Source organism: Hemibagrus wyckioides, linkage group LG04 (assembly GCF_019097595.1).
Source record: "Hemibagrus wyckioides isolate EC202008001 linkage group LG04, SWU_Hwy_1.0, whole genome shotgun sequence".
Taxonomy (NCBI): Eukaryota; Metazoa; Chordata; class Actinopteri; order Siluriformes; family Bagridae; genus Hemibagrus; species Hemibagrus wyckioides.
The window spans coordinates 27281520-27308791 of record NC_080713.1 but is presented as its reverse complement, the minus strand read 5'-3'; the positions used below and the strand labels follow the sequence as shown (position 1 = coordinate 27308791).

General features: G+C 35.7%; 4 protein-coding genes across 4 annotated transcripts; all 4 read right to left on the bottom strand.

The window, feature by feature from the left end:
- Positions 1–4877: 4877 nt before the first annotated feature.
- On the bottom strand, positions 4878–7872 carry LOC131352114 (extracellular calcium-sensing receptor-like). The gene is made up of 5 exons (XM_058388016.1): positions 7588–7872; positions 6530–7345; positions 6193–6420; positions 5984–6107; positions 4878–5785 (listed from the first exon to the last, which is right to left on the bottom strand). Exons 1-5 carry the CDS (start codon positions 7843–7845, stop codon positions 4878–4880), a joined length of 2334 nt encoding a protein of 777 aa, XP_058243999.1. The 5' UTR covers positions 7846–7872.
- A 3150-nt stretch (positions 7873–11022) lies between these two features.
- Positions 11023–14184, bottom strand: LOC131351536 (extracellular calcium-sensing receptor-like). The gene is made up of 6 exons (XM_058386952.1): positions 14060–14184; positions 13637–13922; positions 12627–13433; positions 12289–12516; positions 12018–12141; positions 11023–11924 (listed from the first exon to the last, which is right to left on the bottom strand). The coding sequence occupies exons 1-6, from the start codon at positions 14182–14184 to the stop codon at positions 11023–11025; spliced, it is 2472 nt and encodes an 823-aa protein (XP_058242935.1).
- Positions 14185–17116: 2932 nt separating this feature from the next.
- Positions 17117–20452, bottom strand: LOC131352150 (extracellular calcium-sensing receptor-like). Its single transcript, XM_058388075.1, has 6 exons — positions 20238–20452; positions 19851–20142; positions 18922–19713; positions 18532–18759; positions 18286–18409; positions 17117–18027 (listed from the first exon to the last, which is right to left on the bottom strand). Exons 1-6 carry the CDS (start codon positions 20450–20452, stop codon positions 17117–17119), a joined length of 2562 nt encoding a protein of 853 aa, XP_058244058.1.
- Positions 20453–23057: 2605 nt separating this feature from the next.
- Positions 23058–26291, bottom strand: LOC131352205 (extracellular calcium-sensing receptor-like). Its single transcript, XM_058388150.1, has 6 exons — positions 26077–26291; positions 25635–25920; positions 24760–25551; positions 24362–24589; positions 24120–24243; positions 23058–23965 (listed from the first exon to the last, which is right to left on the bottom strand). The coding sequence occupies exons 1-6, from the start codon at positions 26289–26291 to the stop codon at positions 23058–23060; spliced, it is 2553 nt and encodes an 850-aa protein (XP_058244133.1).
- Positions 26292–27272: the final 981 nt, after the last annotated feature.

Here is a 27272-nt window from a genome sequence, read left to right as displayed (position 1 = left end):
CAGACTGCTGTACAGTCACATGTAGTGAAATAAAAGAACACCATGAGACAGTGAAAAGCAGCATTAACCTCAATTTGGAATGACTGCCTCTGTGGTTGGTGGGGCATCGACGCTGATAATTGCTAAAAATATCAGCTGCTGTGTTACAGATCAGGGGCAGTGATACCGATGTAATTAGCAATCCTATCATTCTTACATGGCCTATACCTTTAATTGTAGCTCTCCTATAGTATTTCAGCAGGTGAGAAATGTCTTCTGTGACAAGAAATGGAAAAACATGTTAGAAACATATCTGTTAGCTAAAACAAGATTTTATATATGACAATTGCATGTGTATGAATAAAAAAACAAGTAACCTTTTTTGCATCTTGTGTTTTTATAAACAGGCAAATATCTTAAACAGCTTTCAGTTGTTTGGCTTTTATCCATTTCTGATGGTAAGCAGTTCATTTTCCACCAAAATTTCTGTGGATACAAATTGAAACAAGGATTATTTGCACCACAGTTTTTTTTCCCTCTTTTGAGATGGGTTCAACCACTTTGATTTAATCATTTTTGATCAGCTTCATTTTCATCTATAAAATATGAACCTGTAAAATCACCAGGAAAATATTGACAGTCTCATGTTTATAGTTAAGTTTACCTTGTATTGAAAGACAGTGTACGTGTAAGCACAGTTCTTTGTAGTCTTTTTCACCACGTCAAGTGACATCCAAGTCAAAGTGCAGCCATAGAGCAGAGCAGTATGTATACATGCAGATGTAGACATGGGGTTGTAGAACATCAGCTTCCAGGAAACTACTTTTCTCTGGCAGTTTTCGGTTCTAGCTGTCAGCTTCAGACTCAGTAAAAACTCAGCTGTCAGACCTGAAATCCCAGATGTTGTGAATCCAACTACTCCGATGAGCAGACAGTGCTCAGTCATGCAGTATAGTTTGAATGTTATTTTTATGCACTGTTGTCCAGTCAGAAAAATGCCAGCACTTGACAATGTTGTGTAGTTTATCAGCCATGCTGTGAGCTGTACAGTTTTGTTTCTTATAGGTCTTATGAAAATGGGACATACACAAAAATAACTTAGACAGACACAGCCAAAAAGATGAAAACCCTGTGGAGAGGAATAATATTGTCATTTTGTGACAAAAAATTGAATTGTTGATATGATTTTGCAATGTGAATAGAAATCAACCGTTCTAAAAGCTTACTGGTTTAGATTTTTAAATAAAATAAAACAATAGTTGTGAATTTATATACAATATACAGGGTAAGCAGACTGAATTTATTTAACAATTTAGGTATATTCAACCATTGCATTGTGAGAAATTAGAGAATTTAATTCTCCATACCATCTGCAAACACATGCTGGCTTTTACATGGTCTGATGTGAGGTAGCCACTCGAAGCCTGACAGTTTTGAGAGGCAAATATACAAATAGAGAGCCACTGATACTCTGAAAAAACATGGTAGAGAAATAATATATTCACTTTCTGCATATCCACACAGAACACCTTATAATGTTCTGTAATAGAGCACCTGCAAGGAGATAAGGCATGAAATATATTAATAATAATAAAAAAATGATCGATTCACTTGCACATAATATATATATATATATATATATATATATATATATATTCATTTTTGATTGTTTGTATCTCCATTTAAAAGAAAGAAAATATAAATAATTAGAATATTATATTCATACATGTTTATAGGCATTATCCACATTATCCAGCAAAATAAAAAAAAAAAATCTAACTTTTACTCACCACCAATTTCTATCTATGTATTCATTTCTATAGAAGTTCAGGTCCTTCTCAACCAGAAGGGTTTTGTCCACTAAAATCCCATCATTTGGATTTTCATGGCAAGAAGTTGGTACTCTTATGAGAAGAGCAAACAGAACCAGAGCCACCCCTCTCATTTCAGTCTCAGATCATGTGAGGTTCCAGAGCTGAAGCACATCCTGGTTTTATTTCCTCTCCTCTGTGACCCAGGAGTAAAGGCCAGTTGACTTGTAACTTGATGACCCAAATTCTCAGGGGTAATATTTACACCTAATAAAGAACTTAGCATTATTATTTTTGTTGTTGTTTCTGCTAATTGTTTGGCCTAAAAGTTCAAGCATTTCTCGGATTTTTGGAACAGATGGAGTAAATGGGAACAATGTCATTTGTAGGTAAAAATGATATTGGATGTATTACATTTAGCCATTTTTTTTTAAAGTAACACCACCCAAATAACCAACAAGAGGTGTACAATTACAATCCTTTAGTGATGCATGTGTTTATACATCTAAAAGACACATTTACCTTTATTTTATTTTATTTTATTTTTTTTGTCTACTTGATACACTATTATTTTATCACTTGATTTCACGCTTATGCCAAGTCAGTTCAATTTAGATCTACCTATAACCAGTGAAAACATCAGACATGTGGGGAAACCTACTATATATTAAAATAATCATAGCATTTTAGAATGTCAGAAAGGTTAAAAAGTGAACTGGTGACCAGAAAAGACACTTGTTTTTGTCAGTCATGCAACAGAGCAGAGAAAGGCTTGGAAAAAAGTGTCAAAGACTGCCTAGTAGCGAGTGTTTATTATGATAATTCTTAAATAACAACATTTTTTTTTGATGAAAAATATATATACACATGTATATAGGTGATTGTATTGTTTGTCACTATTATACTATTCACTCATGATATACATTACATTGAATTATTTGCTACTTGAATTTCTTTACTTTCCGTAATTTATCGCATTTGTCGCATTAAAACAATATAATATAGTTTCCATGAACCCCTTCAATGCTATGGGTCTGAATTTCCTGTTGAGGGGGTTCATGGAAATAATATTACAGTTAAAGGTGTCCATGACTGACAAAAGAATACCTCCTTTAGTACAGATAACACTATCTAACAATGAAAATTTAAGGCTCAGTTTTTAAATATATACAGTAACATTCTGAATATTTACTGGAGCCACAGAGCATAGGCCCAAGTTGACATTTTATATAGGCTACTTATTTTTGCGTTATCAAGGTTTGGATGTACTGTAAATAATTTCAAGTAAGGAAGAGAAATGTTTGTGTTAAATCAAATACTAAGGATTTTATACAGTATGTATTATCTGACATCAGTCACATGCCAGTTAAATAAAGATATGCCTGATTGTGTAAAAGGGGATGAAAACAAGGACTTTTTGCTTTAGTTTTTTTTTTTACCATTATAGGGTTACTTTCTGCCACTGTAGTGCTGAAACAGCATATACACTTGTAGGCCTCCATTACATATGGCTGCAAATCCTGCTGTTAAATGAATTTATCTCATTTATATTTTGGTGGCTGACATAGAAATGTATAAAATAACTATAACATTATCATTTAAAGATATTTCTTTAGCAGTTTTTATACAGATTGCAGATTGTTGTATTTCAACATGGATTTATGTACTCTGTATTATACATTACATTGTCTGGCATTCACAAGCAGGCCTTAGTAGGACAGCTCAGCAATTTAGGATGAAAATGCAAAATAATTTACTAATACATGTCTTTCAATGTAGAGTCTCTACAGTTCATATGATTTTGGCACTGGCTCTCTTCCTTACTAGAATCATCGACAAGCAAATGGTATATTCGGCGATGTAAAACCCGACAAAGGACAAAATTATGTGTTGATCATTGAGTTTCAAGTTTTCAAGACTTCTCTGATTTCCTGATAATTACCAAGATCAAGTGTGTTTGGTGCAGCTAAAGTCTTCACATCACTAGGCCTCTATAATATATAATAATATTATAGAGGAGCACCTGGAGGACAGCACAGTGTAGGTGACTGACAAGATAAAGAATAAGAGTAACAGGAAGCCCAATAATAATAACAACATTTTTTAACTTTTATTTTTTATTTATTAACTGTCAGAATTATACCCATAATTAAATAATTATTAACATGACATCTATTTTAGCAGACACATTAATTCTCTTGTTAAACATGTGGTGAACTGTTTTGGAAACATTTGAAATAAAATAATCAGTTAAATCATGTTTTGATGTTTATGTTGTATTCCCACATTCAGTTCGGGTCAATGGAATGGGAAAATTAAACTCGTAACACATTTAATTAGGTCTCAGTAGAAAAATCATATTTACAGTTTCAATTGCTTCATATCCATAACAATTTTGTTTACAAAAACAATGTAAGTGGTAAGTGTTTTTTTTTTCTTTTTTCTTCTAATTGGTCCTGGTGGGGCTGGTGTGCAGGCATAACAGCAGGCACACATCGTTTCTGAATAGCCTTCTTTGTACCTGAGGGACAGCTCCCACAACACACCTGCCACACGAGCACCTGCCACACATGAGTGGAAACTCATGTGTCCACATTAAACTGTGATGTGACATGTTTTCACACGTTTGTGGTGTTTGTGAAATGACAAGTCAACTGTATGTTAAATATTCACATGAGAATTCAGGTCAGACAAGAGGGTGAATGTGAAAATTCCTTTTCTATGTCTGCTGCCCAGAAAAAGTGGACTTTATTCATAGAAAAGTCCTGTCTTTAGGTCAGTGTGCATTATGTTTGTTGATGACCACATTTTTTAAATATTCTTTGCAGGGAATATCATGCAAAATAATCATTATTGCTAAAAGAGAGAGAGAGAGTAGCACACCTTTGCCTTCATTCCTCTAAGTGTAATCAGAAATTCAGAAATCTAAGAAACTGGAGGCTGTTATTTCATTAGGAAAATTAATTTAAAATGGTCATATAAAAAGTGAAGAGTACAGCAAAAGCTTAATTACTGGAGTTAATGACAGAGTACATCTTTTTACTTTCAGGTAAACTAAAATATGTATTAAATAAGTTAGGCATTAAATCACTTAACAGATGCTTTCCCCATCACTTGCTTTTTAGTATTCTTCTCTGGTTTCAGTATAATTATATAACACTTTGGAAGAAATATACAGAATAATAAACCAAAGCTTGAGGCTAAAATAGCAAATATCTCTACAGCTACAGTGAATTTTCCAGGAGAGCTGACATAAGCAGGAATAAAAGTGATCCAAACTGCACAGAATATGAGCATGCTGAATGTGATGAATTTGGCTTCATTGAAATTGTCAGGCAACTTCCGGGCCAGAAAAGCCAAAATGAAACATACAAGTGCCAAAAGTCCTATATACCCCAACACAGCCCAGAAACCTATAGCTGAGCCTAAGCTACATTCTAATATGATCTTTTCCTTGTAGTAGGTCATATTTTTGTAGGGAAAAGGTGGTGATATTGTTAACCAAAGTACACAAATAATGACCTGTACAAGAGTGAAGGCAAGTACACTGAGTCTCTGCTGTGTAGGTCCAAACCATTTCATCACATTACTGCCTGGAAGTGTAGCCCTGAAGGCCATTAATACTACTACTGTTTTCCCCAGAACACAAGAAATACAGAGGACAAAGGTGATCCCAAACGCTGTGTGACGCAGCATACAGGACCACTGAGAGGGCCGTCCAATGAAAGTTAGTGAACAGAGGAAACACAGAGTCAGAGAGAAGAGCAGCAGGAAGCTCAGTTCAGAATTATTTGCTCTAACAATTGGTGTGTCCTTGTACGTATAGAAAATTACAGCAATGGCGATGGTGAATGAAACTCCTAACAAAGAAAACAACACAAGAATGATTCCCATTAATTCCTCATATGACAGGAATTCCACCAGCTTTAAGACACATTTATCTTTCTTGTCATTAGACCATAGTTCAGGAGGGCACTTGATGCAAGATATAGAATCTAAAGAAAAAGAAAATAAACATCAACTTTTAACAAGCTATTATTTGAAACATTATTGTATTGTGTTCATATGCATGTTTTCCAACATATGAATCTTCAAAATATGAAGTTGTTCAATCTCTCTTTCTCTCTCTCTCTCTCTCTCTCTCTCTCTCTCTCTTTTTTACATTAAATTAAACAAAGTATTTTTCATTATACCTATTGTATTACTGATTTCTCCCTCTGCACATGGTATACAGTCATAGCAGCAGATTGGTTTGCCTTTTTGAACAGCCTTCCTGGTGCCTGGGAGACAACTTTCACTGCACACAGAGATCGGTGCCTGAAAACCACAATTTCTTTTATTTATTTATTCACTGTTTTATTTATTGTACAAAATCCATTGATATTGGCTTGTTGTATTTTACCTGCGGTGTACTGTGGGCCCAGGCTATGCTGATGTTGTTAAATGACAGCTGAAGGTGTGTTTGTAAAGAAGCATCATAGAAGCCCACTTTAACAAACACGGTTTTTCCATCCTTGTCTTGCTGCCAGTTCAACAAATCATATCTTGCTGCTGGGTCTCCATTCTCATCAAAGAAAACATCCTCTCCTGCTGTAGTAGTAAAATGGACTTTCTTCAACTCATTGACAACCTAAATGAAGTGTTACATTCTATTTAATTACATTAATTCATTCATTTATCCATTTTTTTATTTATTAATTGTCTAATTAGCTAATTAATAGCTATATCTTTACACTTACATGCCATGGTTGATGGTTATCAGATAGGTTTGTGCATACAATGGGACCTTCTTGTCCATTGTCCCCCTTTGAACAGCCATAACTGTTATGCAGGGCATATGCCACAGCATACACAGCCTTGTATACATTATTTGCAATTTGTAACTCTGAAACATCTGTATATTGGTTTTGCACTTCACTGAGTTTTTCATTGCCTTTGCACATTTCTTTGATCTCAACAGTTTCTCTTGTGGGTAGTTTGCACTCAAATATTGTTTCCCACAACTTTTTATAAAGTTTTACATCAGAAGCTGGGTTAAGCTTGGTCAGAAATTCCCCTAGACCATTGATTTTAGCTTTTGGGATAGCAAAACCCATGGATCCCTTCAGAATAGGCTGCCATTCAGGAGTAGCGATGTTCAAGTCAGAAATCCAGGATTCACTTCCAATCCACTGAAACCCAGTGATGTTCTGCAAGGCTATTTCCTTTAGAAGAACCTCCATATCAGAGTATGAGATAAAAGCTACAATAACTTTGGAGGTTGCAGTCTTAATGATTCCAATTATTCTCAGAATCTTTTCTCTGGGGTCTGTCCTAAAGAATGCCTCAGAAAATTCAATACAAATGCCTTCTTCTTTGGCTGCACTAATAAAGGTGTTCATACCATTGTTCCCATAGTCATTATCACTGCATATGGCCCCTACCCATGTCCAGCCAAAATGCCTGACCAGCTTAGCCAAAGCTCTGCTCTGGTAGTAATCACTTGGAATAGTTCTGAAGAAAGATGGGTGTTTCTTTTTGTTGCTTAGGCAGGCACATGTTGCAAAATGACTAATCTGTAATAAATATATTTAGTTATTAGCAAACAAAAAAAGAAACTATAAACTGTAACATTTATGCCATTGTATCTCATTTACCTTTATAACAATGAATAGAAATTCTTTTTAGTACTACATTACGTAAACATATTTTGAAATATTTTACGATAGATAGATAGATAGATAGATAGATAGATAGATAGATAGATAGATAGATAGATAGATAGATAGATAGATAGATAGATAGGGAAATGATTTACCACAGGTATGTGCAAAGGTCCCATGGTAGCAGAGATGGCAATTGATGGGGTGGATGATGTTTCTGCTATGATTGCTTGAATAGTTTCAGGATTGGAGCAAGACATGAAAGTTATATTTTCTCCATGGCCATTAACTAAGGACAAGGAGGCTTTTATGGCCATTTCTACTGATCCACAGGAATCATAGATTTTATAACCCAGTTTGACACCAGGAAGAATATCAGTTCTGTTGTTTATTTCCTCAATGGCAAATACCATTGTTTGAGCATTTTGAAATTCTCGGAGGCTCAAACTGCAGTAATAAATAAATAAATAAATAGTGAATGAAAATCAGAAGGATTTTATATAATTTGTTATGACTAAATGTAAATGTCACATTATAAATACATTATAGTGTAATAATAATAATAATAATAATTTTTAAAAAATTTTCATATGCCACATTTTATAATTCGACTTATGAAACTTTCCACCAACAAACAGGTTAGCTTACTCTTTTAATCCTTTTTGGATTATTTTTTCCCTTTGTTAGCTCACCTCTTGCAACTGGATTGCTGTGGCCCTGACTTGAAGGCATGCACTGTCTGTTCCCAGCTGTTGTGGAAGGAAAATATTCCACCAATCATTACATCCCCATCTTTGCTGAGCTGAGGAGGATTGAGCAGCCCTCTTAAACTGCATGGAGGCTCAGCACTTTGTACCACAATGAACAGAAGCCATGTGAGGAGGAAACTCATTGTCACCCTACAGAAAAAAAAACTTTGGCCTCTGGGCTTTTATAGAACCATTTAGCCCACAAATCGACTTGAATCAGGGGGAGGGTTTTAACTGCATAGTTGCATTATCATATTAGGTTGGGCTTCTAAAAAGCACACATTAGTGGACACATTTGTTTAACTTGGTGTCTACAGTAAAATGAAAAAAATGAATATTCTTGAAGAATTTGTATACATTTGAGCCAAATAAACAGTAAATACCAACACACCAGTAATGTGTCAGTGATATTTGTTTTCTCAGCTGTGTATTTAACATATTGGCCCTTATTCATCAATGTTGCATAGAAATAAGTACAGATCTATCTGTGTATATTGCAGCAGAAGGCTTATCTTAATTTTCTAAGATACAAGCAGATAAAGCCAAAGGTAAAGACAAGCATTCTTAGGTCATGCAATCAGGAAACAGGATAAACTAGGCAATGGTCTGAGCACAAAAATCAGACACAGGTCAAAGACAACCCAGATCAGTGATAACAAACAAACAGGCTTATTAGCATTAGATGCATGTAAGGAACTGAAAGCTGGAAAAAGTCCTGGTGAGTATGAATCTTTTTAAAGCTTCAGGTAGGAGACATGAAATGATGGGGCTATGTGGAAGCGTCAAGGTAAGTCCAGAATGTAAGTAACCTCTTGAATTTATTTTGCAAATCTTGAAGGAGTGTACTTAATTTTTAACAATTTTGAAGATTTTGGACATCTTTGTTGGCAAGCCAAACTTAGTTTCCCTGCTGATTTTGGGGGATCTGGCCAGGGATTGCCTTGTTAGTTTGGGCTACCTGCTAGAGACATTGATGTGTGTTTTCCCAGACCTGTTTGCTCTACCAAAACCAGTTGTCCAAGGCCAGTGAGTCAGGACTAGCATTCCAAGGGAATAGCAGAGGCTGATACACAGGCATAAACTGGAATGCAGTGATTTGTGTGGCTTTGTGACAGGGCGAATTTGGGAACATTCTACCCATGGCAGGAACTGGGCCTAGTTTGCCAGGTTGTCAGCGCAGAATGTGCGCAAGACCTGGACTATCTTCTGGTTTGCTCTATCCACTTCACAGCTTGATAGTGATATGCTGAGATCGCGATTTCTCCACAAAGCTGGCCAACACATGAGCGATAAACTGAGGGCCCTGGACACGCATAATGTCCTATAGGATCCTGAAGTACCGTGAACACTTTGCTGAGTGATGTTAAGAGATGAGCTACAGAGCTGAAGCCCAGGATGAATCTTTGGATTTATAGGCTAGTTGGTCATAGCAGCTGATCAGTTAAAACTTTGTTTGGGCTGATGATGAGGCCCAAAAATGAGATGATCTTCTGATGTAATTTCTCCCTTTTCACATATAAATGGCACAAGATAACCTATATGCAGCATGTGACAATATGCACTGAACTAATTTGCCCAGGGCTGCTGGGACCAGAGGCAGGAGGTACTGGTAGAGCTATAACCTTGGCCTTACTGAAGACCTCTTTCAGGTCAAGGTATTCAGAGAGTATAGTGAGGGGAGCGTAGTTCTTTGGGAAAGATATAGGTAAAATAGGTGCAAAAATGAGCTGAAGTACCTGGATGCAGTGGACAAATGCTGCTACTGCTCTTCTATAAATTTCCATGAGCTGTGATGGCTTGCCTGCATCCATGTTCCTGGCAATGTGTGTTTGTGATTGTGAACAGGTGTGCTTAGATGTATAATGACTTTGAATATGTCAGTGTGTGAATTTTAGGGAATATAATCCATTGTGGCTATGTTTGTAGGCTGTGGTGTGATCTGGGAAATGAAGTTCTCTGACTAGTTTCATTTTAAGTTAAGTAGTCTTTATTTGTCGCATATACATTACTGCACAGTGAAATTCTTTCTTTGCATATCCCATCCTTGGATGTTGGGGTCAGAGTGCAGGGTCAGCCATGATGCAGTGCCCCTGGAGAAGGGGAATTAGGGGCCTTGCTCAAGGGCCCAACAGTGGCAGCTTGGCTGTGCTGGGGCTTGAACCCTGTGCTTCCAGTCAACAACCCAGATCCACTAGCTAGCCTTATCCACTTGAGCTACTATCGCCCCCTCATTACAGTCTGATACTTGAAACCAATTTATAACCTTAAAATATTCTCTGATTGAGTGCAGTTTTATTATTTTCATTTTTTATTTTAACATTTCTTATTTGTCTATAAAAAAAAATTAAACTCTGAAAAGCAGATGTCAGTGATGACTTTGTCCAGGTAGGCTTTAGCTTGTTTTGGCCAGAACACAAAGTGTATCAAGCACTGCAAACTCCCACACAGCCTGCCACTGCTTTAGGGATATGATAGGACCTTATCTTTGTATTGTATGCCATTTTTTTTAATTATTGGCACTGGTAGGCCAATATTGTAAGTAAATATGAATACCTATTTTGCTTAGAACATTTAATGCAGTTATTAATACTGAGGTATCTAATTAAAGTGTATAATTAGAAACCAAATTATTAAGTAAAACTAATAGAAAAAAAGGTATGTATTTAAAGAATATAAGTCCAGACCCACTGACAAATCCTGTGAGATTGTGGCATTGATATAATTTGCAATATGTCAGAACTTGTATTTTGTTATTCCCTGATAGCATTTATCACTGTGCCATAAAAAGCAGACTTGGAGGACTGTTTAGGTGTGTTTATTAAGCTGTGAGAAACATATATGTCACTTTATCTTTCCCATTACTTGCTTTTTAGTGTTCATTTCAGGTCTGAGTAAAATTACATAGCATTTTGGTAGAAAAATACAAAATAGTAAACTGTAACTTGAGGCCAAAATGGCAAATATTTCTACAGCTACAGTCAACTTTCCAGGAGAGCTGACATAAGCTGGGATAAAGGTGATCCACACTGCACAGAATATAAGCATGCTGAACGTGATAAATTTTGCCTCATTAAAATGATCAGGCAGTTTTCGAGCCACAAAAGCCAAAACAAAGCATAAGCCAGCAAGAAAACCTATATAACCTAATACAGCCCAGAAACCAACAGCTGAACCCAAATTGCACTCTAACAAAATTTTTTCTTGATAATAATTCATATTCATATATGGGAAGGGAGGGGATATTGTTAACCAAAGTACACAAATTAGAACCTGTATTGTAGTGAAGGCAAGTACACTGAGTCTCTGCTGTAGAGGCCCAAACCATTTCATGACATTACTTCCTGGAAGTGTAGCCCTGAAGGCCATTAACACTACTATAGTTTTCCCCAGAACACAGGAGATACAGAGGACAAAAGTAATTCCAAATGCTGTGTGGCGCAGCATACAGGACCACTCAGAGGGCTGACCAATGAAAGTAAGTGAAGAAAGGAAACACAGAGTCAGAGAGAAAAGAAGCAGAAAGCTTAGCCCAGAGTTGTTGGCCCTGACAATAGGAGTATTTTTATTGTAGTAGAAAATAAATATAGTTAGAATAGTAAACAACACACCAACCAAACAAAAACATGCAAGCAATATTCCCATTATATCCTTGTAAGATAGGAATTCAACCTCTTTTGGAACACAGGCATCTCCTCTTGTGTTTGACCAATACTGCACTGGACATTTCAAGCAGTTAAGTGAATCTAAATTGAAAATATTAAAACATTAGTAGTGTTAAGACATCACTATCAGACACAATTTGGAATGGTTTCTGTATTTTTCTGATACTTTAGTACCTGTTTTGTTGCTAATTTCTCCTGGTGCACATTGTATACAGTCAAAGCAGCAGGCAGGCCTTCCTTTCTGAACAGCTCTTCTGGTACCTGGGGGACAACTCTCACTGCAGACAGACACTGGTACCTTCAGATCACAGGTAAAAACAAATATATATATATATATATATATATATATATATATATATATATATATATATTCTATTTTATTATAGACAGCTAATTGCAGGAGAATCACCACTCTTAAAAGGTTTAATTGTTTGACAGGAAATACCATTGTGCTTCCTCCTTTCCAGACAATTTGAACTCCATTCAAAGTAAGCTGCTGCTCTTTAGGCAAAGATGCATCGTAGTAGCCTACTGTTACTACTTTTGTGGTGCCTTCAGAGAACTTTTGCATGTTAATTAACTCATATTTTGCTGGAGAATCTCCATTCTTGCTGAAAAACACATTTTCTTTGTGGCGTGTAGTGAAATTTACATTCTGCAAGAAATGTAGAACCTTGAAGACACAAACATTTCTGTCAGATTTATAAATTACAATTAGAGCTTTTTCTATACATCTAAAAATTTCTATTTATGTTTGAAATATATTCTTATAAAATGCCTCACCTCCCAAGGCTGTATCTGGAAATGATCTTTACATTTTGAATTAGAAAATGTATATTTGCTCTGATTACATGAAAGTAAATTGTGTAGTGCATGTCCCACTGCATATACAGCCTTATAGACATTGTAAGTGAATCTCAGATCTGACACATCAGTAAAAGCATTTTTTACATGTTTTAAATGCTCAGAGCCATTACAGCTCCTCAAGCCTTCCCTGGGTTTCACTGAGCAGTTAAAAACACTTTCCCAAAAGTCTTTAAGAAACTCGCTGTTGGGGAATTGTGAGGGATTCACATTTTCTAAAAAAGGGCCCAATTCAGGGATTGTAACTCTGGGCACAGTGAAACCGATAGAGCCGATTAAAGACATGTGTCCTAAGCTTTCTGTGAGTGAGTTGTCTGAGATCCAGGCATCACTTCCAATCCACTGCAGTCCTGTAATATTCTGCTTGTGTAACTCCTCCACCAAAATCTTAATCTCTCTGTGAGACATAAATGCCATTATTACATTCGATGTGGATTGTTTGATAATGTTCACTATTTGGAGTATTTTGTAGTATGGACTTGTGATTTCAAAAGCTGCAGAATATTCAATACACACACCCTCTTCATGGGCTGCCATTATAAACATAGCAATGCCATTCAGGCCATAGTCATTTCCATTGCTTATCACTCCTACCCAGGTCCAGCCGAAGTGTTTGACCAACTGAGCCAGTGCTCTGCTCTGGTAATAATCACTGGGAATTGTTCTGAAGAAGGAGGGGAAATCGTTTCTGTTGCTTAGGCAAGCACAGGTCGCAAAATGACTGATCTGTTGTAACAGAAAACTGCATGATACATCACTAGAAAATAAAACTATAGTATAGTTTACAGTAATTACTGCCATTAACATTTTGCCATAAATAAATGTTATTATTATTATTATTATTATTATTATTATTATTATTATTATTATTATTATTGTTAGTAGTACTAGTAGTAGTAGTAGTAGTAGTAGTAGTAGTAATATCTTACCACTGGTATATGGAACTGACCAACCGTCCTTGCAATGGCTATTGTTGGTGTTGACCCAGAATGTCCAATAATGGCATGGGCTGTTTGGGATTGGCACTTTTCATTTACTGATGAGCTCAAATTACCACTCAACAAAGCCAAGGAAGATCTAAGTATATCCATAGATCCACAGTTATTGTATATCCTGTATCCCAGAGATAATCCAGGCAAAATGTCGGGATTTTTGTTTATTTCTTCCACAGCAAATATCATCGTCTGTGCAAACTGAAATTCTCTGAAATTAAAACTTTAAAGATTTGTTAATTAGATTTAGATTATTATTTCAGTCAAAAGATAAGCATGCAACTAACAAATTCATATTTTTCCATCTCTACTGTATTATTAAAAGGTGACACAGAAGTTTTAGTATAAACATATACATACTCTCTGCATGGGCGTACTTCTGGCATGCTCCTAAAAGTGTCTAGGTAGCCATCTTGTCCAGTGCGAAATGAGAAAATACCTCCAATGATGAGATCTCCATCTACATAAAGTTCAGGTTGCTCCATGTGACTGTGTACCCTGCAGACAGGCTCCTGTGCCTGAGAAAGCAAAACCATTAAGAGCAACTGAAAGAGAAGCATGACAGATCAGGTGATGTTTACTTCACACTACAGCCTCCAGACTTTATGCACACAAAAAACTCAGAAAGTACTTTATATATTCTGCTAGCTCACGTGTTATTACTCCCTTGAGACACTTTCTCAATATGGTTGAAGTTGCTAATAAAAATGATTCAGTTATGTAATCCATATCTACTTCATTTACTGTCAATTTAAATCATGTGTCATTTTAATGTTTTTTTTTTTAAATAATTCTTTATACAAATCTTGTTATATATTATACATTTTATTGTTTATTTTATGACTTCTGCATTAATGAGTAATACAAAAATATTTTAAATTTCCGAACATTATTTCAACAAACAATAATTGTTTGATTATCAGTATAAAAAGCAAAATATAACATAATGCATAACACACAAAAAAAAGTTTTTTGTATATATTTTCTTTTAAATCCAGTGGGTTGTCAGATAAAATATATAGACACTTTATGTAATATAATAATATTTATATAAAAGATATAAGTTTTTTATAGTATGAAAAAAAATCTCCCTCTGATCCACAAATGACTCCATGAATTACCCTAAGACTGAATTATATGGACAACCCTGAATTAAATATGGATATTTCCAAGGTTAATTATGTAAGATTACATCAATTATATAGACCAAACTTATAACTATATTAAAATACACTGTATACTTTCAAAACATTTTGCGTAATAAACATGACACATATTCAGTTTTCACAATCAGCACATCAGTGCTTCCAAATGCCTGAAATTTTCAGCGACTAATTTCTATCAAGCATGTTTCTAAAACTGTGACTGCTATTACTAGGCTTATGACATTTAATGTCGATTGATCTAACAATCTAATTAATACTAATGTTACTAATAACATTACATAATGCGTTTGGCCAGAACAGCAAGCAGCCTCTCGTTATTCTGAGCCTGTCACTGACCCCAATTGAACTCCATGTGACACTTTGCTCCAGGCAGGATGATCATGATAAATGATCAGTAATACATGTCACCTGGAATGTTCTGAAGGGCAGACTGTAACATGCAAATTAGGTTATAAATGTCGAGAACTTTGAGGCAGAATTCTCAAATCTCTCATGTCACTATGATTGTGTTCAGTTTACATTTGAACTGTAGGTTTCTCCCTGAACACTGCTGCATTAAGTCTTGTGAGGTCACCAAGAGCATAAACTCTGCTGATTTGCTTTGGTATAGATACCATAACTGAACACCCTTCAGATAGCTTATCCATCTTCATTATTCTGCTAAGCCATTCCACCCACTTTATCTGATGTTTAACTTTTCCTCAGATGAATAATTGAACCATCCAAGGTTATATGCTCTTAGTTTATGGTGTATGCTTGTTATTTAAATTTAAGTATTAATACCTGTAGGGGTACAGTAGGCATACATTGTTTAAACGAGATTATGTTTATCTTAAGCTGAAAGTTGAAAAAGTATGTAAGAGTATAAAGTGTTTGGGTGGGCTCAGTAAGATTGACTCAGGTGCAGGTTAGAGGCTTTATTAAATAAATTCCAGGTTAACAAACCGAAGGGCATTCTAAACAAAATAGCACCCAAAACAAGAATAGGAAGGCAATTGTCATTTAGGGCTAAATAGGGCAAATATAAATAAATAGCAAGGTATACATCCAAAAAGCAGGTAATCAACAGTAAAAATAACTTGATAACATTTAATAAGGTTTTCTGAAGAAGCACAATAGTGATTGGATTAGTCTGTCTAATGGGTGTGTTTGAATTGATTTCAGGTACATGAATAGTGAATGATCTGGGAATAAGTATAGGCTGACTACAGGTTTTGTGAATGTATTTTCAGCTGAGAGTGAAGTGTTTTTAGTTTGCTTGACTATATGATATTCAGGAAGTCGGCATACACATAACAGTAGATACACCAATGAGTACTGCATTCCAGGGCGGCAGTAGGAATTGGTGCACAAGTACGTATTGAATTCTGTGTTTGTTAGACTGAGGTGGTTTTTCCATCTGGCACATTTGTTGTGCTCTGAATCTGGTTGTCACTGCTCCCCATAGCATCGGTTTTAGATTGGCCTGCTTTTAGATTTACTTGATTCTATTAAACCCCAGTGCATTTGCATTTATCTTACATCATCACAAATGTGCATGGAGAACATGTCGTACCATATTTTTAATATATATATATTTTTTTTATTATAATTTATTTTTTATTTTGGTGCTATAGGCACTTCATCTCTGTTGTGACCCACAATATTCCCCTGCCACACATGGTACACGTTTCTCATACCTGAACGTGTGCTGGGACGTGTATTGCTTTTATGTACTTTGAAATGCTGAGAGCAGTGTAGGGAGTTATTTTTTGGTGAATTGAAATTGAGAGAAATACAGTGCCAAGGTGTTTTAACATGTGTGAATGTGTGGTCCACAAACCTTCTTGGACCCAAGGTACACGAGGAACATTGGCTATAGTAGAAAACTTTTATCTAAAGTGTCAGCAAATATTGACAAAGCTTTGAAACACTGAAGGCCTTTAGGAATTTTGGAAATGCAAAAGCTGTGATATATGTGCTGTTAAACACTAGAATTACTGTTTAATTTGCTGATTTACTTTAAAATTATATTGCGCATATTACCACAGTACAGTACAGCATTCTGTCAACTGCTCATTTCCTAAATAAGTCTTCCTGTACAAAACAGTTCAAAAGTTTATTGGGTTTTTTTGTTTGCTTGTTTGTGATATAAGGAAGCTAAAGGCTAACATATGTCTTACCTATTAAATTAAAGCAGTACAATGTAAAATATTTCATTAAAATTGTTAATATAAAAGAGTTTCTTCACAAAACATAGAAAATATTTATACTAAGAATGTGAAGCATTCTTCCCCATCATATGCTTTTTAGAATTTTTTTCTGGTTTTAGTAAAATTATATAACATTTTGGAAGAAATATACAAAATAATAAAGCAAAGCTTGATGCCAAAATAGCAAATATCTCTACAGCTACAGTGAATTTTCCAGGAGAGCTGACATAAGCTGGAATAAAAGTGATCCAAACTGCACAGAATATGAGCATGCTGAATGTGATGAATTTGGCTTCATTAAAATTATCAGGCAGCTTCCGTGCTAAAAAGGCTAAAATAAAACATAATAGAGCTAAAAGTCCTATATAACCCAAAATGGCCCAGAAACCTATGGTTGAGCCCAAATCACATTCTAGAATGATCTTTTCCTTATAGTGTTTTAGATTTTTAAAGGGGAAGGGAGGAGATATTGTCAACCAAAGAACACAAATGAGAACCTGTATGAGAGTGAAGGCAAGTACACTGAGTCTCTGCTGTGGAGGCCCAAACCATTTCATGACATTACTGCCTGGAAGTGTAGCCCTGAAAGCCATTAACACCACTATGGTTTTCCCCAAAACACAGGAAATACAGAGGACGAAGATGATCCCAAACGCTGTGTGACGCAGCATACAGGACCACTCAGTAGGTTGACCAATGAAAGTTAGTGAACAGAGAAAACACAAAGCCAATGAGAAGAGCAGCAGGAAGCTCAGTTCAGAGTTGTTGGCCTTGACTATTGGGGTATTTTTATACTTAAAGAATATGACTGCTATTATTACAGTCATAAATGTACCAATGGCAGAAATAGTTGTTAATAAAATTCCCATAATTTCATCATAGGACAGATATTCAATTTCTTTCTTTATACATGCATCCCTGTGTGGATTTGACCAGTACTCCTGATGGCATTGATCACATGCAATTGAATCTGTATCAGAGTTAGAGCACATAAAATATGTTATGAAAAAAATGGGACATGATTAAAAAAATGTGATACTACTATCATCATAAAGAAAAATTAAAAACTTTCATTATATTGCGCTAATAGTGATATGATATATATATAAAACTAATATTGCTCTAATAGTGATATATATATATATATATATATATATATATATATATATATATATATATATATATATCACTATTAGAGCAATATTAGTTTTCCCTGTTCCTATTTTACCTGTCATATTGCTCATTTCTCCTTCAGCACATGGTATGCAGTCGAAACAGCAGATGGGTTTTCCTTTCTGTACGGCTTTCCTTGTACCAGGAGGACAGCTCTCACTGCACACAGATTTTGTTATCTATAACCCAGGAAAACATATAATTATTTACTTATTTTATGTTTATTACTCGAGTTGATTGACTTTTACAGCTGATATTTTTCCAATACATTCTTTATAGAAGTAACTTTGCCTGCACACACCTTATTGGTATTTCCTGCCCACGTAATTGAGGACATATTTACATTTAATCTCTCATGAACAGGAAAAGATGAGTCATAGCGGCCAACAGTGACAAACTCATGTTGGTGTTCCTTATTTGTTTGCCAGTTTATTACTTCATATTTTGCAGCAGGGTCACCATTTGCATCAAAAAAAACTTCTTCCCCCTCGCTAGTTTCAAAATGCACTTTTTTGAGGTGTTCTAGAAACTAGAAAAAATGTAGGTTACATAAAAAATGTGCTAAAAAACACTAAGAAGACATAATGCATTTGTATATTTTTGAATAGAGCTTAGCTGCCAAATGCTGTAAGTACTATGCATGTGTGACAAACTGGTTTGGCCAAATGATTAAAAGAGGGTTTTAACTCACAGTAAGAGGATCAGGTTGCTTCTTTGTAGGACATGTTTGTTTGCAGTCAAGAAGACCATGTAAGGTATGGGCAACAGCATATACACCCTTATAAACATTATTGAAAATAGGCAGCAGTGACATGTCTGTGAATGTGTTTTCTATATCAGACAGTTGTTCATTGCCTGTGCAAATTTTTGTGTCTGCAGAATCATTATGTGAGGGGTATTTACATTTGAACATAGCCTCCCAGAATTTAATAAAAATTTCACTTCCTGCAGATTTCAATGGATTTATATCTAAAATGAAGTCCTTCAGACCCATGACCTTTGTTTTGGGTATAGCTAGCCCTATGGCTCCTTGCAGAATATTGTGCTTGTCCAGTGTGGCTACAGCAGAATCAGAGATCCAACCCTCCGTTCCTACCCACTGATATCCAGTGATGTTGTGCTCAAAAAACACATGGAGCAAGATCTCCAAGTCCCAGTGAGCAAGAAAAGCTACAATCACTCGAGAAGTGGAGCTTTTGATTTGCTCTACGATTCTCAGCACTTTTTCTTGTGAGTAGGTTCTAAAAAATGGAAGGGAATATTCTAAGCAGACACCCAGCTGTTGTGCAATTTTAGAGAAAGTGGCCATTCCACTGTTCCCATAATCATCATCAGTTCTCAGTGCTCCCACCCAGGTCCAACCAAAGTGTTTGACCATTTCTGCCAGGGCTCTGCTTTGATGATAATCACTTGGAATAGTGCGCAGAAATGAGGGATATTTCTTTTTGTCACTGAGGCACTCACAAGTGGCATAGTGACTGATCTAGACAGATTGACAGACAGAAGTAAATTAGGTATTATACATATTCAGAGCTTTAGCCACATAGAAAAGTATAAAAGGGAAATAAACACAAAAACATTACACTCACAACTGCAGTAAGTAATTAAATAAATACTTACAATAGGGATGCTAAATGGCCCAATACTTTTTGCAATGGCCATGCATGGTGACGAGGCTGTGTCTCCTATTATGGCTTGTACCTGGGCTGGCTTTGTACAGTTCTCATTTGATTCTGATTTCTCATTTCCATTAATAAGTTCTAGTGCCACTTTTACCCCTCTTGCCATGGAGCTACATGTGTCATAGATCTTGTACCCCAGTGAAACTCCAGGTAGTAATGAAGAACTGTTGTTGATCTCCTCTACTGCAAATATCAATGCCTGTGAATACTGGAATGCTCTGAAATCAAGACTAAATAAATAAAAACACAAAGACAGAGACAGAATAGAACAAAACCTTGGTTGCCTTTTGGTTCAATAATAATGCACTTATGCAACGCTGCTTACCTCATGCATTTTAATGGAGGTGGAATCGACACATAGGATAAGTCTCGGATTTCCCAACTGCTATGAAAAGGGAAAATCCCTCCGACAATAATATCACCATTTTTCCATAACTGTGGGTATACAGGCTCTCCTTGCAGGCTACATGCATTCTCATTAGCTGTGGAAAAATTAATCATGGCTATTACCATATGCAGGAAAGTAAAGACAGGCTCCATGCATTTAAAAGTGTTTAGGTGGAGATGAAGAGCTCATGTGCTAGGAACAAAGATTCATCCAGGGGAAATGGAAAGAGTTCTGGTATTTATACAGTTGGAAATACAAATCCTCCAATGTAATGTTACCCAAGTGGGCTGTAGTTAATGGAGGTGTGACAATGGAACCTTCTGTTTTACCTATGGGTTTTTGATTTCACAAGCAAAAAGTCAACAGTTTTATTTATTAGCCCCATAAATTACTTCATTTTTAAGATTTCTGTGAAGATTTTAGGTTTATTCAATGAGGCAGATTGTATTTAGCTTTAAAATGACCAGTGCTCATGCATTAGATAATACTGTAAAATTATCAGAGGGTAAGATTTATTATTATATATTCAATTGATTTCAAGTATTTACAACAATAATGCCTTACTTTAAGCATTACTAATAGTTTTTATCATATTTGTGCATATTCTTGGCCTCTCAACCAGTGGGGCTACCTAGAAAAATCTGATATTTCAAAAAATATACATCTAGTAATACAACTAAAAATATAAAGAAACATATACAGAAAGCCAATTGACTCTTCTTATGGTGGGAATTTGGTGGATTACATGGAGTAGACTAGATACTTGATAAATTTTTGTTGTATAATCCTGAAGTGGATTTTAGAGACAGAGATAGAGAAGGGAATATTTGGTATTGATGACTGTATGATCTTTTTAATCTTTCTGAGAGCTTTTTTTTATTTCTTTGCAGCAGTTAAGTAATGTACGGATATAATTCAGATGCCAATGTACTTTTACATCATATTTCCTGAATACCAATAATGACTTGCTACCCTCTGCTGGAGGACTAGCATCATTCCATGTGACATAGTACAGTGTATATCTAATTATTAATTGGGTGATCAACATTTTGTAGTAATGACTTGTGGTGTTGTGTGAGTTGGCATATTTTACAGACAGTGGAACACATATTACAGCCTTAACAATACCTACAAGAAAATCCTGGATACACTTTTATCTTTCCTTTAATTTTATTTTGGTTCTTTGACTTGAGAAGTATCAGAATAGCTTCCTTTAGAAATAGTGTGGCTTTCTATTTTCATTTAATCACTACAATCTGTTTACATTTTAAACTGCTTTTAAACAAAATACATATTTATGTATTGCAGATTCCAGAATCTTGGGATTGATCCATGTCCTGGCTCTTCCTGTGTATTTCAAAGACACAGTTGCTATTTCTTATCTTGGTCAGAATAATGACAGAAATCTAAGGTAACAACATTCAAAAGTGTAAGTAAAAACCTGAAGCCAGAAATGGCAAATAAACTACTATAACAAAATATTCTAGATTAGCTGGAATAAGCTGGTGATCCAAACTGCACCTAAAACTAGCATTATATATAACACAAATAATACAATACAAATTATACAAATTCACAAATTTCCTGAATGCTTCCTTGCTTTTTAGCTTATATTGTGCACTACTCTGGACTTGGTATGACCAAATAGGACAGTCATCAGTTGTGATAATTGTCCCAACTGATGTAGATATGCTGGCTCAACTGATGTGGATATGCTAGCTCTCCTTGCAGACTACAAGAAGTGACATTAGCCCTAAAGCACATGCACATGAGTAAATACAGACTTTATGAAACTATCCAGATATGAGAAATATCAGTTAAGCCTATTCTAATGAATTAGTAGAGGTATTTATAAAGAGGTATATAGCATCATAATAGCATCACAAATATGCCTCATCCCTGTGTCATTCGGACCATCCTGTTTTTATCATAGTGTTGTATTTAAAATATTATGTACTTCATTGTGTTTAACCATTGTTTTCTAGAGCAGATTGGATTGTTCTTACCTGCAGTACACCTATATGTCCTAGTCACTTAACCCAGCTTGCAGTGGTCTCCCTTTATTACACTCAGAAAAATCTACCTGAGTGTTTATAGCAAGCCCAGGGAGCAGGTTCATGTTTCCTATTTTAGAATGGTCAGACAGTTTTTTGTCTGCTCTGGTAGGTTTCCTGCTCTCAAGAGACCTAAATGGAGCAATTAGACCAAGGTTCTGGTTAACTAGTTTCTATGGACTAATTAGTTTATATAGCTTATACTTATAACCTAGGAATTCTAGGAACCTAGGAAGTCCATTAATTATGGGTAACACATAGGTAATAAATTCACTGTGGCTATAATCTGTGGTGGTATTTCATTTTTATAATGTAGATGCAGTTGTCCTCATAGACAGACGGGTCATTGAGAATCAACGTAAAGCTATTCTGATTGATCACTTATATCACACTAGATCACAGATCTCATCTCCTACAGGAGTTTCTGTAGATCGTGATTGTCATGAGCTGTTCTGGTGGCTGATGATGGCCCAACAACTAATACACGTGTGTGTGTGTGTGCGCGTGTGGGGGTACATTTCATTTTGGTCTCTAATTTGTGTGTGTTTTAATTTAAAGGTAGAGTTAATTACAAGAACATTTGGATGTTTAATGTTACTCGCTTTAACATGTACATTTCAGATGTTGGATAAACAATACATATTTTTAATAATAATAAAACAAAGTAAATAGCCACAAATATAAATGAACCTAAACTACTGGCTCAACTACCTGGTATTTTACCCATAAGTTGTTTCTTATTATTCTTTTCTGGTTTCAGTATGATTATGTAACACTTTGGGAAAAATATACAGAATAGTAAACCAAAGCTTGAGGCTAAAATAGCAAATATCTCTACAGCTACAGTGAATTTTCCAGGAGAGCTGACATAAGCAGGAATAAATGTGATCCAAACTGCACAGAATATGAGCATGCTGAATGTGATGAATTTGGCTTCATTAAAGTTGTCAGGCAACTTCCGGGCCAGAAAAGCCAAGATAAAACATAACAGTGCTAAAAGTCCTATATAGCCCAGCACAGCCCAGAAACCTAAAGCTGATCCCAAATGGCATTCTAGTATGATCTTTTCCTTTGAGCGCTTTGGATTTTTAAAGGGGAAAGGGGGGGATATTGTTAACCAAAGTATACAAATCAGGACCTGTATAAGTGTGACGGCAAATACACTGAGTCTCTGCTGTGGAGGCCCAAACCATTTCATGACATTGCTTCCTGGAAGTGTAGCCCTGAAGGCCATTAACACAACTATTGTCTTTCCCAGAACACAGGAGATACAGAGGACGAAGGTGATCCCAAACGTTGTGTGCCGCAGCATACAGGACCACTCAGAGGGCCTTCCAATGAAAGTAAGTGAACAGAGAAAACACAGAGCCAGAGAGAAGAGCAGCAGGAAGCTCAGCTCAGAATTGTTGGCCTTCACTATTGGGGTATTTCTATATTTAAATAATATCATTGTTATTACCATCGTCATCATTGCACCAATAATAGAAGCAGCTGTCAGCAAAATTCCCATCGTTTCCTCATAAGAAAGATATTCAATTTCTTTCTTTACACATTCATCTTTCTGAGGATTAGACCAGTAATCTTGCTGGCATTGTTCACAGGTAATAGAATCTGTAGATGGGAAAGAAAATATTTTTTGGTTATTTGTTTATTTATACTGCAGCAGTTCTTGTAATAAGGAATTAAACCTGGAATTAAAACTAAACATATTAAAATGTTTTAAAAGTGTACTTTATATTTGTTTCCCCTTTGGGGGTCTTTGTACCTGTCATATTACTTATCTCTCCTTCAGCACATGGTATGCAGTCAAAACAGCAGATGGGTTTTCCTTTCTGTACAGCTTTCCTCGTGCCAGGAGGACAGCTCTCACTGCACACAGATGTTGGCACCTATGATAAAGAAAGAGAATTTAATGACCTTAAAACTAAAATACAATTTACATGTAATCACTTCATTAGATAACCGGTTGATTTCATTGTAACTCATGCAGAATTCCTTTTTCCTCACCTTAGTGTTGTTCTGTGCCCACAAAATATATGGCACATTTATCATGAGATGCTCCTGAACAGAGACAGATGAGTCATAAAGTCCAACAGTCACAAGTTCATGTTGATATTCTCTATTTACTTGCCAGTTAATTATTTCATATTTCGCCGGAGGGTCACCGTTTTCATCAAAATAAACTTCGTCACCTTCTTTACTTCTAAAATGCACCCTTTTAAGGTGTTGTAGAAACTGTTAAGACACAGCACACTCAATATTTTAATTAAAGTTTTTGCTAAACATTGTTTAAATCATGTTTTTTTTATTTATAATGATGTAGTATTTGCCTGCTTATAGCTACATGTATATGTTAAAGGTCTTAGGCCTAAATGCAAAATCAGGAATTTCAATTGCTGACTCACTGTGAGAGGATCAGGCTGAATCTTTGTAGGACATGTTTGGTTACACCCGAGAAAGTGATGGAGTGTATGCGCAATAGCATATACTCCTTTATACACATTACTGTAAATAGGCATTAGGGAAACATCACTGTAGATGTCTTCCACCTCCGACAATTTCTCCTCTCCTGTACACACTGATATGTTCACTGAAATATTCCGATTTGTATATTTACACTTGAAGAGAGTCTCCCAGAATTCTTTAAAAATGACATTGCCTGAATATTTCAGTGGTCTTATATCTACAAAGAAGTTTTTTAGACCTGTGACCTTTGTTTTGGGAATGGCTAGCCCAATGGCTCCTCGTAGTATGTTGCTCTTATCAAGTTTGGCCAATTCTGAATCAGAGATCCAACCCTCTGTTCCTACAAACTGGAATCCGGTGATGTTGTGCTCAAAAAAAACATGAAGCAAGATCTCCAGCTCACGAGTGCCAAGAAACGCCACAATCACCCGAGACGTGGCACCTTTTACCTGGTCAACGATATGCAGTACTCTTTCTTCGGAGTAGGTTTTAGAAAATGGAAGGGAATACTCTAAACAGATGCCCAATTGTTCTGCAACTTCAGTAAATGCAGCCATTCCACTGTTACCATAGTCATCATCTCTTCTTATTGCTCCCACCCAGGTCCAGCCAAAGTGATTGACCATCTCTGCCAGGGCTCTGCTCTGAAAGTAGTCACTAGGGATAGTGCGCAGAAATGAAGGGTATTTCTTCTTGTCACTGAGACACTTACAGGTGGAAAAATAACTGATCTAAAATGGTACATAAAAGGAAATATGAGTAAAATACATTTTGCTGTTCTAATAATATTAATTGGTAATAAATAAATTCTTACTTGAGGAATGCTGAAAGGTCCAATACTCTTTGCTATAGCCATGGACACTGATGAGTATGCCTCACCTATTATGGCTTGTACCTGTGCTGGCTTTGTACAGGGCTCACTCGAGTTATCATATCCATTTACAAGTGCCATAGCTATTTTGACCCCCAGTGATGCAGAACTACATGTATCATATATCTTGTAGCCTAATGTGATTCCAGGAAGTAAGGATGGACTGTTATTGATCTCCTCTATTGCAAAGATCAAGGTCAGTGAAGACTGCAAGGCTGTGAAATCAAGACTGGTCAAAAAAATAAATAAATAAATGAAAATTCAATTATAGTGGTTTAATATTAGTTCATCTTAATGAATTAAATCACCGAGTTGTAATTATGGGGTCATGCAACTCAAGCATAATACATAATTGACCAATTTCTAGGGTACTCATGCTGCTTACCTTATACACTTCAGTGGAGGTGGAATGACCGAATATGACAAATCTGTGGACTCCCAATAATTGTGTATGGGAAAAATACCTCCAATTATGATATCCCCATCATTCCACAGCTGTGGATATACTGAAAATCCTTGTAGGGTACAAGTAGTTGAATTAGCTCTTGAAAAATTAAGAATGGCCATTACCACATGCAGTAGGGGAATGACTGGCTCCATTTATCTCTTCAGCAACAGAAATGCTAAAAGCATACTCAATATGCCTTATTTCAGCTAGATGAGCAGTAATCAAATTGGATTTGCTGCATTTATAAATCGGTAAGACAAATTCTCACTGGAAGAGTGACGTCTGATGGCCAGAGTAAGAGGGGGTGTGGCTTTCATATATGACTATCACTAATCATAAAGGAGGATTCACTGCTTTGTTTAACCTAATGGACAGAAGATTATTATTATTATTATTATTATTTTCTTTAAAGTGCATAAATTAAGGCAGCATCCACTCATTGGTTGTTTATTGCTAGCCAATCTTTCAAAGAAAAATTTTCGCCATTGAAGATGTGTATGGCATATGTATAGTGTCATATGTACATCCCTACTTAAATGTTACATTCTTATCCCTGTGTTGTCAATACAATATGTAAGGGTGGAATTAATGATTTTCAAGAATAATTATTTCATATTCAAGTTAGTGACCATTGCAGTGGACATTACATCTTGATACATCCTGATATGCAGTACCATTTGCATCAGTGTAAGAAGGTATCATTTTAGCAAAGCCGCTTACATTGTAAACAACGTGTTTTCACATCAAATGCAATGTTTTATATTTTTTTGTGTTATTTGTTTATTTACTTATTTATTTACTTATTTTTTTGTTTGTTTTTAGTTTTTGCTAATTGCTTGGAAGGCAACCAAGGACAAAAAGGCTCTGCTCCTAAATGTAAGATGCACATCACAGGGGCTCTCCTGTTAACTTCTAATTACAAATGGCCAATCAGATTTGAAATTTCTGGAACCTTCTAGACTGTTCAAAGAGATGTACACCTTGGTCCATGTAAATTTCACCTATGCACATATACACTTCTGTAATTCGCTCTGGATAAGATCTGCTGCCAACTGGTAGAAATGTAAATTTGAGCAGCATTTGAACAACTGTTTTTATTAAATAAATAGCTCAGTACAAAGAAATTAAAACCA